This window comes from Gadus chalcogrammus, chromosome 12, assembly GCF_026213295.1.
Source record: "Gadus chalcogrammus isolate NIFS_2021 chromosome 12, NIFS_Gcha_1.0, whole genome shotgun sequence".
NCBI classification, from domain to species: domain Eukaryota; kingdom Metazoa; phylum Chordata; class Actinopteri; order Gadiformes; family Gadidae; genus Gadus; species Gadus chalcogrammus.
The window spans coordinates 28,478,782-28,496,433 of NC_079423.1; the positions used below are offsets into that span (position 1 = coordinate 28,478,782).

General features: G+C 43.7%; 1 protein-coding gene across 1 annotated transcript; it reads right to left on the minus strand.

Moving 5' to 3' along the window:
- Positions 1–445: 445 nt before the first annotated feature.
- On the minus strand, positions 446–16,568 carry LOC130393625 (oxysterol-binding protein-related protein 9-like). Its single transcript, XM_056604326.1, has 4 exons — positions 16,277–16,568; positions 15,097–15,147; positions 12,476–12,554; positions 446–536 (listed from the first exon to the last, which is right to left on the minus strand). The coding sequence occupies exons 1-4, from the start codon at positions 16,550–16,552 to the stop codon at positions 526–528; spliced, it is 417 nt and encodes a 138-aa protein (XP_056460301.1). The 5' UTR covers positions 16,553–16,568; the 3' UTR covers positions 446–525.
- Positions 16,569–17,652: the final 1,084 nt, after the last annotated feature.

Consider the following 17,652-nt stretch of genomic DNA (forward strand, 5'->3'; position numbering starts at 1 on the left):
CATCATGGCGCATGGCTTATCCTTCACATAGCCAGTATGCTGCGCAGAAAAACATTAAACTGCATTAGTAACTTTTTCACTGCAGTCACCACTTTTGGGTTTAAACATATTGCTAACTGTAACTGCAGCCAGTGAAACACTGGACACTGCAGTGCCTAAGAAAAAAGGATTTTGCCCTCGCTAAATGAATTTGGCCTGCGGAGAAGGGGAGGACATCTAATTTGAACAAAATTGATGGCTGCAGTGCAAAAAGTACATAGTGCATGTATAGAAAGTGCCCAACATAAAGCTGAAGTGGAAGCTACTTCACTTCAGAACAGAACTCACCCCAGATGCCCACTTGGCGTACATCACGCCGTTCAACTCTCCTTCACTTGTTCATAGTCTTAAGACTCTGCATGTCCGCCGTGATGCGGTGCTTCTTGCCGCCGTAGAAGGGCTTGGTGTGGAACACGATGTTGGCGCTGTAGCCCGACTTGGAGCAGACGACGCTGCACTCGCCGCCCAGCTCCACCCAGGGCACCGTCAGGATGGACCTGCACACACAGGCGGAGGAGGGGTCGATGGTGGTGGTGGTGGGTGGCGTAGTTCAAACACATAATCATAATATTATTAAATGTACCTTAAAACCGTATTTTTAAGTTAAATAATTTTATAGGTTCTCCTTTTAACCAATAATTCTAATTATTTCAATAGCATTCATTCTCATACATTTTATTTTTTTTTACTTCTCTGTAGCACTTTGAGATTTGATGGATCCCAGCCACCAGCGGTTGCTTTTTCCATTTATGATATAAGACATATAGAGAGCTTGTTTGTAAGCAGAGCTGTCCAACCGCTAGTCACATGAGGTGTCACATGTTTCAGATCAGTCCTTCAGTTGACAAGGTCATACAGGGTTTGACACTAACGGTTGCCCGCTTGCCCGGGGCAACTAAAAATAATATTTGGGCAAGTTGAGATGATTTCTGGTTGCCCGAAAGGGCAAGTGCATTTTTTAGGGTTTGTTCATATAAAGTCTATTTATTTAAGAGTTTCTAAAAACTGCAGAACCACCATTTTCTTCCGCAAAATCACACAAAATAGATATATTTGCAATTAATCAGCGCGCTGTCTTCTCTTCTCTCGGACAGCGAGTTAACAGACACACAGCGCTACAGCGCGAACATAGCCCCGCCTCCTGTCACTCACTCGCAGTGCGGTCTCTGGCAGTGATTCGGGACTAGTCTCAATGCTCCGTGTGACATTTACATTTAGGGCATTTAGCAGACGCTTTTATCCAAAGCGACTTACAATAAGTACATTTTGCCATGAGAAGTGCATCAATATATCGCTGTCGGTACAGAAAGGATGTTCATAGAAGCAAGTGCAAGTTCAACAGTCGCTAGGCTAACCAATTCCACGTGTTACAGCCATGATAGCAGCTACTGCAGTTGCTACACAGTTAAGTACTATAATACAATACAATACAATACAGTGTACAATGGTGGCCAGAAGGAGGAGGGTGGCTATGCAGTGTCGAGGTGGACTCTGAACAGGTGAGTCTCAAGTCTTTTTCGGAAGATAGTGAGCGACTCTGCGGTCCCGAGAGCGGCAGGGAGCTTGTTCCACCACTGAGGTCCCAAAACCGAGAAAAGTTGTGACTTTGCTGAACGGCCTTTGCTAGCTCTTAGCGATGGCGTTACCAGACGTCCAGCTGAGGTAGTTGAGCGGAGGGATCGAGCTGGGGTGTGTGGCTTTAGCAATGCTTGGAGGTAGGCAGGGGCAGTTCCATCGACTGCCTTGTATGCCAGTACCATCGTCTTAAATTTGATGCGAGCTACTACAGGGAGCCAGTGGAGGTCCCAGAAGAGGGGGGGTCACATGGGAGAACTTCAGTAGGTTGAACACGAGGCGCGCTGCCGCATTCTGGATGCGCTGCAAAGGTTTAATCGCAGAGGCAGGAAGTCCAGAAAGGAGTGAGTTGCAGTAGTCAAGGCGGGAGATGACCAGTGATTGGACTAGAAGCTGAGCTGCTTCCCTTGTGAGGAAGGGCCGGATTCTGCGGATGTTCTAAAGTGCAAATCTGCAGGATCGGGCCACCGCAGTGATGTTTGCGGTGCAGGATAACTGATATTCCAATACCACACCGAGGTTTCTGGCAGTTGGAGAGGGAAATACAGTGATGTTCTCGACGGTGACCAGTAAGTCCATGTGTGGGCAATCTTTCCCTGGGATTAGGAGGAGCTCGGTTTTGTTGAGGTTAAGCCTCAGGTGATGGGCAGTTGTCCAGGTGCTGACGTCCGCCAGACATTCCGAAATGCGTGTTGCAATCAGGGCTTTATCAGATGAGGGGAAAGAGAGAAATAGCTGAGTGTCGTCAGCATAGCAGTGATAGGAAAAGCTGTGTGATGCAATTACCGAGCCCAGAGATCTGGTATAGAGGGAGAACAGAAGAGGCCCCAGTACAGAGCCTTGAGGGACACCAGTTTCAAGCGTGCAAGGTTTGGACAAGGAGCCATTCCATGTCACTTGATAGCTGCGGTTTGTCAGGTAGGATGTGAACCAGTAAAGAGCAGATTCAGCGATGCCAAGTTCGGCAAGAGTGGCAAGAAGGACCTGGGGGTTCACCGTGTCAAATGCTGCGGACAGGTCGAGGAGAATGAGAACCGATGAGAGGGACGAGGCTCTGGCAGCACGGAGGGACTCAGTCACAGTGAGGAGAGCCGTCTCGCTGGAGTGTGCCTTCTTGAAACCTGACTGGTGAGGGTCAAGGTGGTTGTTAGATGAGAGATAGGACAGTTGGTTAGCAACGGCACGTTCCAGTGTTTTAGACAGGAATGAAAGAAGAGAAACCGGTCTGTAGTTCTGGATGTCGGTGGTATTAAGAGTTGTTTTTTTGAGGAGAGGCTTTATTCTGGCAGTCTTGAAAGACGCTGGAACAATGCCTGAAGTGAGGGAGGAGTTGATAATTGAGGTGAGAAATGGCAGGATCTCGCTCGAGACATCCTGGAGGAGAGAGGAGGGGATAGTGTCAAGGGGGCAGGTGGTGGCATGGTCAGATGTTATTATTCTGTTGACCTCGTCAGAGGTGAGAGGGCTAAATTGGGTAAAGACAGAGGAGGGGATGGGAGGAGGGAGAATGGAGGCAGGGATAAAAGAGGAGCTAATGTCCACCACTTTCTGGGTAAAGTATGTAACAAAGTCATCAGCAGGGAGGCAGGAAGGAGGTGGGGGTGAGGGAGGGTTGAGGTGGGACGAGAACAGGGAAAACAGTTTCCTGGGGTTTGAGGCAGAGGAGTTGATTTTGTTCCGGTAGAAGGCTGATTTGCACTAGTGCTGAAGCCTGGAGGATGAGAACTACCAGAAGGAGGCTAACGCAATTTGGAAGGATGTGTGAATTTTTTTTACGATTAAATCTAGCTGCAGGGGAACTTGATTGTCTTCGGAAACATACAGTGAGCTCACAGACAGGATGACTGCTGTCTGACAGCAAGAATACTGCTTTTTTTTCCTCCACAATAACAACAATGAGATTAGGGGGAGGATAGTGATGTGCATTATGAAGCCATTCATTTTGCAGTGACCGTCATGGAGCTTCGCTGCTACACCTTGTCCGCAAAGGCTGGTGCAGATAGTCCCGGGGGGGGGGGGGGGGGGGGGGGGACGAGAGTGTGATTAGAAAAATAGAAACCTTAGCGAATAAGCTGAATCCTGAGGGCAGAAATGATTGTGGCCATATAAGTTAAGTATAAATTCCAATAAAAATGGATGTGTGTGTGTGTGTGTGTGTGTGTGTGTGTGTCCTAATAACATAAAATGTTATACAAATGACATCACCTTGTTTACGATGTCACTAATCATATCTTTGCACCTAGAGATAGCGCCCTATCACTCCAATTGAAAGGTGTTAAGTTAGTTAGTAGTGGCTACATTGCCACTATAGCCACCAAGTATGATGTCAATCTCCTGGCTCCGTTTTTTTGTGTCGATTATGTTGGCTAAAAACTACTTGGCCTCTCCCACCATGGCAGGCTTCAGCCAGGGCCAATCCTTTGCACTCCGCGATGTTCAGTCCCCCCAACTCAGTTTCCTTTGGCGTTACTGCCCAGGATGTGAGTCTCCCTGTAAGAATCATGTACACACCCATTGACCCATTGAAGCTGCTTGGTAAATGGCTGCATCCGTCTTCCTACGGCCATGCTCGATTAAATCAAATACTTTGCTGTCATGAAGGGTCCGAAAATGAATACTTTTTCATGGGTGTGTGCTTGTCTTTCAACAAGAGATGGGTGGGGTGCACAGGAGATGGTAGATCTCTTCTCCGGGAGGATGCAGAGGATTAGAGAGGGCTGAGTGCAGGAGGAGAGGGGAAGACTACAGAGGCAGAGGAGGGTTTAAAAGCCTCTCAGGCAGCTCTGAAGAGGGGAGACTAATGAATAATGGATGCTCCTCTAAATAGAGACAGAGCGGTAAGGAGCCGGTCTCTGTGCAGCTCAGGGTCCAGCCAGCAACACAACGCAGATTGTTCCAACTTCAGACTACTATCCCGGCTCACTGACGCCAGAATCCGCCCCAAAGTGTAATTCACTCCCCCAGCACTTCTCATCCCCCATATCTAAACGTTAATCATTTAGAGGTGGAAGCTTACACTCGCAGCTTTCCATATACCATTCATTTTTCCGAAGATATATTTTCAGGAAATGTGATCTGCATGCTATGAATCATAACCAGGAGCAGCCAGCTTCCATTCATTTCATTTTAAGGGGAATAGACGACTCAGCTTAAATCAAAGCGTGAATATGTCAGGTTTAACGCAGCGCTCTAAGTGACACATGGAGTGCATAGTCTACCCCAGCCATGTACTGCACATGCAGATGTATAATACTGGCATTAAAACCTGTGCACATGAGGGTACAAAGAGACACACGCGCACTGACACACACACAAACACAAACACAAACACACACACACACCTCGGTGATCCCTGAAGCCTAAGTGCATGACATCCCTAGGCCCAGGATCACTTTACGGCTACGGCGTTACTGCATCCCTCCTGCATCCGCTGCAGCGCGGTATATCTGGGCTTACGTCGGATGTATCCAGTGTCACAGAGACAAACACAAAGGTTATTTCCGCCAAATCGTCATGTTGGAACACGAGAATGAATGGGAAAGGTAAAAGTACTGTGCGTCACTAGGTTTGGAATTTATACATCCAAGGATATGGGTCTATGAAATTATATTTTATGATATATTATTATAATCATAATATAATCAATATATTCAATATATTGATTAATAGAATCTAGTCATATTTAATGGATATGAGAACAAGATGGTGAAGCTTTTCTTGACAATCAACTCAGAAGGAGTTATCTTTGTTTTATCAACTAAATGTTAAATGTTAAGAACACCATACCATATTTGAGAAAACAATGCTGGGGACAGGGTCTCTTATTGTCGTGGAAATATCAATCATAACTATAAATATACAATCACATACAAATTATATTAACCTTGTTTATATAATTATTACATTAGAAGAAACTGTATACATTCTCCCTGTAACTTAAAACAAATCCCTTCCTCTCTTAAACTGAGAGAGGTTAAGTTAATTCGTATTCAAGTTCCCACTGGAACCAGTAAGTCTGGTTTTGTGACCAGGCCAATCGACTGACTTCTTTGATGTGTAAACTATTTACAGCCACCATGTTTTGCAAACCTGCAGACATGTCCAATAACCACCCAATGTATTGCAAATTGACTTGGCCTTAGGTCACTCCCACTCCCTACCCACAATGGAAACGTTCCCTATAAGAATGTTGTTCACCTATTGTTTCATGGAATGTGTTCTTGGCAACTTTGCTGCCAGTACTTTTCCCATGATCATGCCTTAAGATTAAATCAAATATTTCGCTGTCCGACGTGTCCGTGAGAGAACTTCTCTTCATCAAATGGCGTTGTCGGCAGGATCCCAATATGAGATCATCAGACTGGTAAGTTATGTTTCTTTTAAATGACTATCTTGCCATTCTGACCCTCTGACGGGATCCGGAATTTGGAAAATAGATAAACACATGTGATTAGGATCTGACCTGGACCTTTGGAGGCGATTAGCACTAAAACAACTATTCAGCTAAAGAGGGGATAAGTGGACATAGTTGCCTGCCTTTGGTATGATGAAAGTAAATTAGTGGTTTATTTTATATAAGGGTTAAGATAACGCCCTCGGGAAGATCGATCTAAAAGCATGAGGTTTCATTTAAATTCTTATTTAGGCGGAGGCTCTGTCTGATATTTTTTGCTAAAATATCCAAGAATTAGGAATCCCTACGAATTGATAATCCGTACTACGTAGGCATCAATGATTGGCCAGTAGTAGACTGTTACTACTAATGGAAAGCTTGTGCCGTGCGAATCGTTAGCAAGATTTCGCTCTGCAGATTAACTCTTGTTATGTGACGAATGCAGGAATGTTGGCGGAGAACGTTTTGATTACTCTCAGTAAGGGTAACAACCCTCCAAAGAACTACGTACATTACAAGAGTTACGTTGGTGTGTTACAAATAACTGTGCATCCCAAGTAAAACCCATTCAGTAAGTAGCCCAGTAATAAAACAGTTTGGGACCCCACATACGGCCAACCAGTGAATGCATTTGCTTGGACCTCAGATGAATGGGTAATGTACGTCCCTCGGAAGTTATGCAATTCTGACCTCGGACCTTTGAACGTTTCTGTACTGACAGACCTTTCAAAAGGTATGATGAATAGACAGAGATTCTATTTCAAATAGGGCTGATGATTGCACCCGCGGGAAAAACCAAGTAGGATGAATTGAGTGGCCTCATGTTGTTTGAACCTGAATGAAATGTACATAAAATAGAGGAGCCTCCCAACCTAAAGACACCAACGACGGCGGAAAATTTGATTTAACCACTGTTCAACTTTTCTTGTCATGTTACTAAACTTATTTTATTTCAGAAAAGTGGACGAGTGGTAAAACTAAATATAATAGAGAAATAACGTCCGGCCTTTACGGACGCAAACAGTGCCAGCAGGTAAGTATGGCACTGAAACAACTGAGGGAATAGGCCCCCCTCGGTTGTGAAAAGAAAAATATATATAAAAAACATCGTTGTGTCTCATCCCAATTGTTATGTTATGTATTTTTCGCGCCGTATTTCTATCCTTTCTTTCCATGCTCTGCTTTCATGTTGTCTACAACCTCTTGTAGACCCTTCTTCTTTCCACAGCGCTGGAGAAGCAGTTTTACGCCGTCCTGAAATTCGAAATGTATTTGAATGCGATTGTAATAGATTTACTGCTGAGTTGTATTAATATGATCTGAGAGATCGTATAGATTTTTTTCAGATAAATAGCAATGCCCAAGGAACGAATGCCCGAAAAACGTAGCAGTTCAGGACACTGATCGAGAGCCAGAGGACAATTCAACTCCACAAAAGTTTATTCTTCAAACAGGTTTGATTGATAAACCACGAGTGAGTACCCTGAAACTAACATAGAAATAAATAAATCGGGCTCCTTTGAGACATTGACTTTACTCTGATTTACAAATGTGTACAAAATATATTAATATCATTCAGTTAGATAACATTTCTTTGTTTCTTTATCAAACAGATCTGTGGTCTCCATTTACGTTGAGTTCCACATGTTTTAAAATTATTAAATAACATTAACATAGCCTACTTTTAGCATTAAAGAATTCATGACGTAAAACTATAACAAAAGTGATTGTATTTTGTTTCGTATATCCCTATCTGTTGTATCAGCTGTGTGTGTATTCCTTTATTCGTATTAATTTGTTTGTGTTTTCTTTCCAAAAGAACGTCTGACGCCCACAGTCATAAAGAGTAAAATGAGCGCCCATTCATCAAAACGGGACGCTAAGGTGACAATAACGGTATCTAAGCAAATAAAAAAAAGAGCGGACGTGGCAAGAACTCGCTATGGTGAAAATAAAAAACGATCCTACAGTGCCACCAAGATCCCCCGCAGATATAGTCTTGAGAGAAGAAGGCATATACTCGGTCTTTCCATTTACTTATGATGTGTAGGCCTACGAATGGACAGATGGCTGTTGGCCAATAGGTGGTTCTTTTGATTCTTGCAAACTACAAGAATTAAAAGAAACAATAACGTCTGGACCAGATCCGAATTGGGATTTTAATTACACACAGAATTGTTTAGATGCATGGATTCGCACGGCAAAACGACACCCAATACCGAAACCAGTTAAACAAGAAGTAACTCCAGAAATCGCGTCTAACATTTTCAAAATAACGATGCAAATCAACCCAGATTGGACAGAAGTGTATAGAACAACTCTGTTGAACAAAACAGCAACTAGTAATGCAGAACATGTTGATAAATTAATGACTGAAATAGAGTTAACAGCCGCAGAAGTAGACGCTATTAAAACAGCCCAAAACAACATAAAAGACAAAACCGCCCTCGCTACACTTTGTGTATGGAGCCAACGTCAACTCGTTAAAGAACCCTCCAGATGTTTTTACTGCAAAAAGATAGGTCATCGGGAGAAATATTACAGAAAGAAACACAGAGACGAGGCCAAACCGTCGGCCCCGCCCATGGAACCAGTCAGCGCCCCCCACACCATGAAGAACCCGCTACAACGCCCAGGTGAGTATAATCATTACTAGGACCCCTTGGAGAAGGAAACAAGGATCCAGGCAACGCTTCTTCAACTGTCTTCCACCCCCACCGAAAATCCAAAATGCTCCGTGCAGGTAGGACAAAACCATTTTGAATTTCTTGTAGATTCTGGTGCTACAGTATCAACTATTAACAAAACTGGTATTTTACAAGAAAGTAACCAAACATTGAAAACGGTTGGTGTTGCTGGCATTTCGATGAGTGAAACAATATCAAAGCCGGTTCCCACTATTATATCACATGTCCCATTGGAACAGAAGTTTTTAATCTCTCCCACCTCTCCTGTTACAGTTCACCCCAGAGTTTATCGCAGGTACCATCTAAACTATGGGCCATGCATAAAAATCATGCAGGATTTGTAACCTCTTCACCATCTCTTAAAGTTACATTAAAGTCAGATGCTACTTTGACTTGTACTCGACAATATCGTTTGTCCCCCGAAGCATTAGATAGAATTCAGCCGGTAATAACTTCTTTTTTTATCTCAAGGTATTCTAAAGGAAACAACTACTAGTCCTTGTAACACACCCATATTGCCCCTCCCGAAGCCAGGGAGACCAGATGAATAGAGATTTGTACAAAATTTGAGAACAGTCCACAATTGCGTTGTTCCTATCACACCCATAGCACCAGACACACATACAATACTGTCATCAATCTCTTCAGATTCCACACATTACACAGTAATTGATCTGTGCTAAGCGTTTTTCTCTATTCCAATACCATCTGACAGCCCTACCCATGGTTTTTATCATAGTGATATGATCATGTTAAAGTCACTTAACCCAAATGTTCTCCTCTCCAGATGGCAAGGACCAACCCAGGTGTTACTGACCACGAGGACTGCAGTCAAACTCCAAGGAAAACCAGAATGGATCCATGCAAGCCGATGCCGCCCAGCACTTCCAGAAGAGGAAAGCACCAACACCTCGAATGGACCACCTCTACCGCGATCTGCATAATACTCCTGATGAGCCCAGCAGACCAATGCAACGCAACCACCAGCAACAACGACCGACTCCCAACCATAGGAACCCCAGCTAACCACATCATCACAAAACCAGTTTGCAAGCCCACTTGCTGCAGCTCAAACCCACTTCAACACCACCAAGAATGGGCCACTTACTCCAATGAAGTTACCAAATGAAAAATGAGTGACCTAACATGCTCGACATAAATTTTACTAATGTACATATTGATCATTTACTTTTACTAATTTCTTTGAATTTGCAAATTTTACAAATGTACATATTGATTACTTTATTAATGATTGATTTTTACTAATTTCTTTGAATTTTGTTCCTATTATTCTGTGTTTTAACTTGTTTCACCATCATTTGTAATCCTGTGCCATAATATACTACCTGTAATAAGTGTTGATCTTATGATCAAAAAGGGAGGAACTGTCGTGGAAATATCAATCATAACTATAAATATACAATCACATACAAATTATATTAACCTTGTTTATATAATTATTACATTAGAAGAAACTGTATACATTCTCCCTGTAACTTAAAACAAATCCCTTCCTCTCTTAAAATGAGAGAGGTTAAGTTAATTCGTATTCAAGTTCCCACTGGAACCAGTAAGTCTGGTTTTGTGACCAGGCCAATCGACTGACTTCTTTGTTGTGTAAACTATTTACAGCCACCATGTTTTGCAAACCTGCAGACATGTCCAATAACCACCCATTGTATTGCAAATTGACTTGGCCTTAGGTCACTCCCACTCCCTACCCACAATGGAAACGTTCCCTATAAGAATGTTGTTCACCTATTGTTTCATGGAATGTGTTCTTGGTAACTTTGCTGCCAGTACTTTTCCCATGATCATGCCTTAAGATTAAATCAAATATTTCGCTGTCCGACGTGTCCGTGAGAGAACTTTCTCTTCATCACTTATTCTCCCCAGCAATGACAGACTTGCTTTCCCAAGAAATGTCTTCTTTCAATTAGGAAAAGGCAGTCTTAATAGCACAACAATCCAATATGTGGTCCATAAAGAAGCATGCAAGCATTCCATAAGAAATAGAGGCGATGGAAATAGAAATTGAAAGTAGTCCTACACACTCATTATTTGATCCAGTATTGGCTGAAATGGCTATGCATTACTAATGGGACAAACTGGCACCACACAGGTAACGCTCAACAAATAAATCTTCAGGACTGACTTCATGCAGACCTGTGTCATCAGCTGATCATAAATACAGGACAACAACGAGACAGTTATGCATCAACGCAGAAGTAAAACCAAACATTGGTATGGGAATGGAACCAACTGTTATCTAAAACCAAAACAAACGTCCTTCCTCATAATCAGCTGATCAACACGTAATTTAGCTTAAGCTCATAAATAAACAGACGTCCATCACATGGTGCATGACTAAAACAAATGTAAGAAAACCAACAGCTCAACAGCCCTATTAGCCTCATAGCATCCCATAGAGCTACAGGCTAATACTCCAGTCAAACTGCCCCAGAACTCACACGCATCGTAGATGGAGCGCCTTAGTAAACATTCCAGTTGGGTTGGCCAATGGCGCTCCCCCTTTCCTGCCCTGTCCTCCTTCATCGTCAGGGCAACCGCCCAGGAGTAGCATGCACCCTGAGCATGCGACGCCTCCTTACCCTTTCGTTTGTAGAACCACAGCATACAGCTTCGGAACACAGACATGGGAGAGGGCATGGAGGTAGTAGTGAGAGGGGCGGGGGGCCCACACAGACTGGATCTGGTGACCAGAGATGGTGGTGGTGGTGGTGGTGCTGAGGGAGGCTGGAAGTGAGAGAGGGATGGTGGAGATGGCCGGGCCGGTGGGTGGGTGGGAGGGCGGGAGGAGGTGAGTAGGTGGTGGAGGCGATGGAGTAAATGGACAATGATGCAGGGATGCGAAAGAGATGGGTGGAGGAGTTAGTTTAAGACCTGGTGTGCAGCGGGGAGAAGGGAGTCCGTGGCGGGCTGGCCTGGCCAACTCCCTGTCAAAGGAACCGAGGGAGGGCGGGGGAGACAAGGAGGGGAGGCGGTTTGGGAGGTGGTCAGGGGACAGAGGGACGGTCAGACGGACAGACGGTCGGAGGACGGCAGACGGTTGCTATACGAGCGGAGGCTCAGCAATGATCAGACAGCATGGGCCGCAGTGACCACCACAGGAGATAACACGGCATCCAGCTCAGCAGTATTCCATTCACATCCCCAGAGGGAAAAAACCCGACGCGAGAAACGCAAGCGGACCTCTTCTGCCTCCTCCTCCTCCTCCGCGAGCCAGGACGAGAAGCCTCGCCGGACGGTATTCCAGAAAAATCTCCCCACTCCTCCCGGCAGAAAAAAACAAATGTCACGGCTCCGTTGTAACGCGCGGAGCGCTACCGCATGCCGCTAAAGTTCCCGTAAACAGAGGGAGACGCCGGTGACGGAGAAGCTAAAATCAGCTCCGATGACGACCATGCCCACATTGACACTGTGCGCGTGTGTGTGTGGGTGCGTGCGTGCGTGGGGCTGAGAGTGTGTGGCTGCGTGTGTGCGGCTTTGCGTGTGCCCGCGCGGATGTGTCTCCAGACACAACAGCAGTACTCCTCAGCATGGAGGGGGGTGAGGGTGGGGGGGGGGGAAGAGAGAGAGAGAGAGAGGGAGGGAGAAGAGAGAAAGAGCGAGCGAGCGAGCGAGAGAACGCAGTCGATCAGTAGTGATGGATGTACTGTACAGCATTGGCAGTGAGAGGAAGGGTCACTGGCCATGCAAGCAGAGGAAGGAACGGGAACCATTTTGCACCGCTGAATGGAAGAGAAGAGCCAAAACTCACCTTGGAAATGGAAAGTCTTTTGGTCCACGGTGATGGTGAATGTGCTGTCGTCCTCGTCATCAATGCCGATTACAGCGCCCTAGGATAATCAGCGCAGGAAAGAGGCAGAGCAAGGGAGGGGGAGAGATAAAGGCAGAGTGAGGGGGGGGGGGGGGGGGGGGGGGGGGGGGGTGGGGGGGGGGGGGGGGGGGGGGGGGTGGGGGGTGGGGGGGGGGGGGGGGGGGGGGGGGGGGGGGGGGGGGGGGGGGGGTGGGTGGAGGAGCATGAGTCAGACAGAGGGGACACGTCACTATGCGTGATCCGTTGAAAAAGCTCCATCTGTCCCTCACTTCGACCATCATCTCTGTCTGCAAATCCTTTTGTGTCTCTTAGCAACTCAATATTGCCCTCCTATCTGCTCTCCCCCCCCCCCCCCCCCCCCCTCTCTCTCAACAGCAGGAAAATAACCACAGCACACTTGCTGGTAGGCTGAGTAACTGGTTTGGCATTGCTACCTAGCAACAGAGATGGGGCGTGTCTGCTTCGGACCTGCCAAGTCAACCTGTATTAGACCAAATGTGACCCTCGCTCTGAAGTGTAGTAATACGAACATTAGAAATAAGTGTGTTATCTTGTAGCAGTGATGTGATTGCCATGCAGATTCAGCCCAAATATAGGAGTGTATACGTTACATTTGCCAACAGTGAATGAAGCTTCAGGAATCAATAAGGTGGCCTCATTGTATGATTTTTTGCTAGCATTGCATTGCCTTTTCTACTTATAAATAAATCATTAAGAGCATGAAGTAAAACAAAACAACTCTTTACATTTTCATCAAAACTCCCATCACTCATACAAAAAACAACCTATTCATTTTAATGGTAGAGACAGAAAGGTTTGCAGGAACAGGTTATGTTCTGCCATGAGACTGATATTTCGCAACATTCTCGTGTGGACAACTAGGTGTCTAAGACAACCACAATAACTTACCAAACCAAGCTGCACTAGTCTAACTGACATTTTAAAACAGCAGAACATTGATAATGTCCGGTAGAAACCAACTGGTAATTTTCAAATGGAGACTTAAGGCAGACAACTAAAAAAAAATGACATTGCAAATTAGTGAGCAATGACTGGGTGTTTTTCCAGGAGAAAAAGTCAAGGGAGGGCTTCCAGCCATAAACCATACACCCACTTGTCAATGGAAAATCATAGCACACAATGACAATGTGACTTTATGCGATGATAACATAAAATTATCAGACTTACTATTACCACACTCAAAACAAAACCTCCAGGATATTAGAAAAGCATGACATCTTTGAAAGTTGTATTTAGGCAAGGTGTAGTAAAATGTAATCTAGCATTACATTTTCCGTTAATTTCAATGTGGTTTGGTACACAACTCTGTTTGTTTAGCAAACACACTGGAGAGCAGTCTAATGTGCTGGCTGCCTTTAAGTAAAAAAAAACAGAAAAACTGATAAGTTTTCTTTTTAACCATGATGCATTTAATAGGTCTAACCATTTCAGAAATGGTTGAAGAGGTTATATTTTATTGTACAGGGACCACACAAAAACAAGATATAACTTTAAAAACAACTGATTCTGAATCAATTGCTGCCATCTAGTGGCCAAACCTGTATAGGGTAATATTAATGAGTTATAGGAAAACGGTATGATTATTTCTTCTTAAAAGTTACATGAAATTAAACATAACTTATTCACTCTCCATCAAATTTCCGCTAAACTAGACATGTTACTTAGATTGTGACACCAAAACCAGCAGTCGTGGATAACATTGCACACACAAAGAAAGCATTAATTGAATTGGACGTCCTTCAAGAACTGTAGCCATCGCAAATCAATGATTCCTCATGATTCCTCAAGTGATTACCATCACTGTAGTATTCTGCTCTACTTGGCAATGCATCATATCAAAGAAGCAAGTGCATTGTTGTTATGCATTGGCCTCATAATTACTCATGGAATAGCCTACTTTGACTCTGCAAATCGACTGTATGACAAAGCAAGAAGATAGTAGTGGACATAGGCCGTACCATATATTTTGAGGGAGAAGTAATAGAATGAAGAACTACAATGGTGTATCAATTAATCCTTAATAAATTATTCCTATCATGTTTAAAGAACATTGAACAATAGTGGCTTCATAGTTATTGTTAGAGAAATAGCTGGGATAATACTTCAGTTGTGTTTCTAATAAAAAAAGAGAAAGATCCAGGCTTTGGAATTTTCATATTTCATCACATTTCATGTTTCCATGTTAATAACCAACATTTCTAAACATTTCTTTATGGCTAAACTGCCATTTTAAATCATTCTTTTTTTCACTGTTATTTTTCTTTTTAATCTAGTTAGTCTTATGTTGTATTTCTTTTAATGTATATCGTAGCACTTTGAGGTCATTAAGTTGATGTAAAGGGCGTTATAAATTAAATTTATTATTATTATTTCACCGCCTGGAACAATGTTAAATATATCCATATTGGGTTAGGCCAAAATAACTTTGTCACCCAAGAGCAGTTATCAGGTCATCAGCTCAGTCAAGGTTGTCACATTTACTCAACCACTCTGGCCAATCTCTCAGAAGCATTCCATGTAGTGTATCCTGTGTTTCTTACCCTGAGACGAACACAGCCTCTTCTTGAGCCTCGCATCATCTTGTCCTTAGACTGCAAACAGGGAAAAATCAGAGGATCAAAGACAAACAATGTCAGTATCAATCCATAATAATGTGATGAAATGTGTTTGGTTTCATTTGATTAGTCGTATTCACTGCTGAGTAAAGTTTTGTTCATTAAGTCGTTTCTCTAGTATTGTTTCAAATTAAATCAATTAATATTATGGTTAGGATCAGATTTTGTTGTCATTATCCAAATACACGTATGCACCCGTCCAAAACATGCCTGATGAAACCTGGTCTTTAAAAAAGGCACTAACAACTTTGAAGTTGAACTAGAACGTATAAGCAACGAAGCAATAATACCCGTTTGTCCTGCATTGATTTGGAGATGGTGTGCACCCCTTTATTCTTTCCCAAATAAAAACTCACGCATATGACAATGCGGATAGTTGATCTAAGGCTAGAAAAAACGTAAGAATTTAAAATAGAATGTAAAGGGAATTGGTTAGGGTCCCATGATGGGAATACAGCTAATGTCAAAGAGATAATCACACTCATGCTTCCAGTTGCTCTGACAATATTCATTCACAGCTACCTCGTCCCCTGTCCGAATTGTGATATTAAGCATTAGTCTGATTCATACATAGTTGTATGTATAGTATACACTGTCAGTCAACCCTCCCTTTTTTAAATAGCAAACAAGTCAGCGCTGACAGTCTCTGTCAACGCTGTCACGTTAGCATCATCTAGCTTGCTTCTCTAAGCAGATTCGGGAGAATGGGTTACTTGCTTGCTTGCAGGATGGGCCAATGCGGACATGCATTGCTAACAAATGGCTTAAAACAACCACGCACGATAAGACACTGTGAAGGTATTTACAAACCCCAGATTCCATTCAAGGAGTAGGAATGTCAAGCGGTATCCTGGCTGAGGTCTTTGCTACTAGCTTTGCTAGCTGTACTCAGGAATCATGAAAGGAGGAAGCACTGAAAATAACATAATCTGATTGGCCAGCTGGTCCTCAGGCGCCGATACAATTGGTCAAACGTGGAATCCGTCACAATCTACCCCCGCCTCTTTCTGCCAGCTGAGACTTCCAACTCCTGACCAACACTAGGCCCTTTATTAGACTTAATACTATTCTATGCGACGATTTGAAAACAAGAAGAGGTACATACCGTGTAGTATGACAGCAAGCCGGCATTGTAATCCAACACAAACCAACGATACTGCCAACCTTTCATGACGTTAGTCCACTTACTCAGCGGCCCCTCCATGATGGACGCCATCTTTACACTGAACTGCGCTCGGGGAGGAGTCGGATATGGTGTGGGGCGCGCGATCATCCAACCCAACCAAACAGCAATCCAGTGGTGGCCATCGCCGGAGTCAGGACATTGCCCTGATGTTTTATTAATCCACATACATATTTGAAGAGAAAAGATGGTTCTCATAATGGCAACCGTGGGATGAACTTCGCTTTTACCTCGAACATATTTCACAACAGAGGTGTGGCTATAAATGTAACTGTTGATGGACAGTAAAATAATACTCCAAAAACCACAGGGTATTTGGCAATGACTTTATTATTTACAATAGGTTTAACACTGATGAGAACTTCACAGTAATACACATGAGCATTAAATAAAAACAAAATGTATTTTGTACAATAGAATGAGTTAATATGTTAACATCTCTGCTGTATTTTCATCCGTTTAGATTCACATCTGCAGTGTGTGTGTGTGTGTGTGTGTGTGTGTGTGTGTGTGTGTGTGTGTGTGTGTGTGTGTGTGTGTGTGTGTGTGTGTGTGTGTGTGTGTGTGTGTGTGTGTGTGATTCATTCCCCCCCCCTTGTGTAGTGTGTGCTGTGGTGAGAACTGAAGTTAGTCAAGTCACATCCAAAACAAATTGCTGTGGTTAAAACTAAAGACAACCATATTTCCCCAACTAAATCTCTTAAAAAGGGTTATAAGTAATATAATGAATGTGTTATTCATCATGCTTATTGTTCTATTGAGCCTAGATAATTAAACAGAACATTTAACTCAAACTCTTCAATTGACCCGTGTGTCCCAATCGATTCTCCTATAATCTTCCCCAGTTTGGAAACGCATCTAGAAATGGCACATTGGAAAGATAGATCCAACTATTGGATGATTTCTAGACTGCGACTGCCGATTAAAATCCACCAGATTCAGGTAACAATGGCATGAAAGCACTGTTGGCCAAAACACTGATTGATTAAACACTAGAGGTAAACCCAAATACTTACTGAAAGGATGGTCGCCATAGATACAAAATATATTGTCATTCGTCTTGGCTTGCTCGCTAGACTTGTCCCGGGGCTGCTGTTTGCGGGGGAGAGCCGGGGAGCAGCCCGACCGGACGTCCACCCCGAGCACGGTGGAGAGACCACACCTAGGAGCAGAAGACCACAGGGTGGGGTCAGTCGACAGAACTGCCGGGCCCTCTTTAGGCTGAGAGAGACGTTCACTGTCCACCTTGGGTTTATTGCGTGTTAAATAAAGCTCTAAACAAGGTTTGTTTCTCTTGT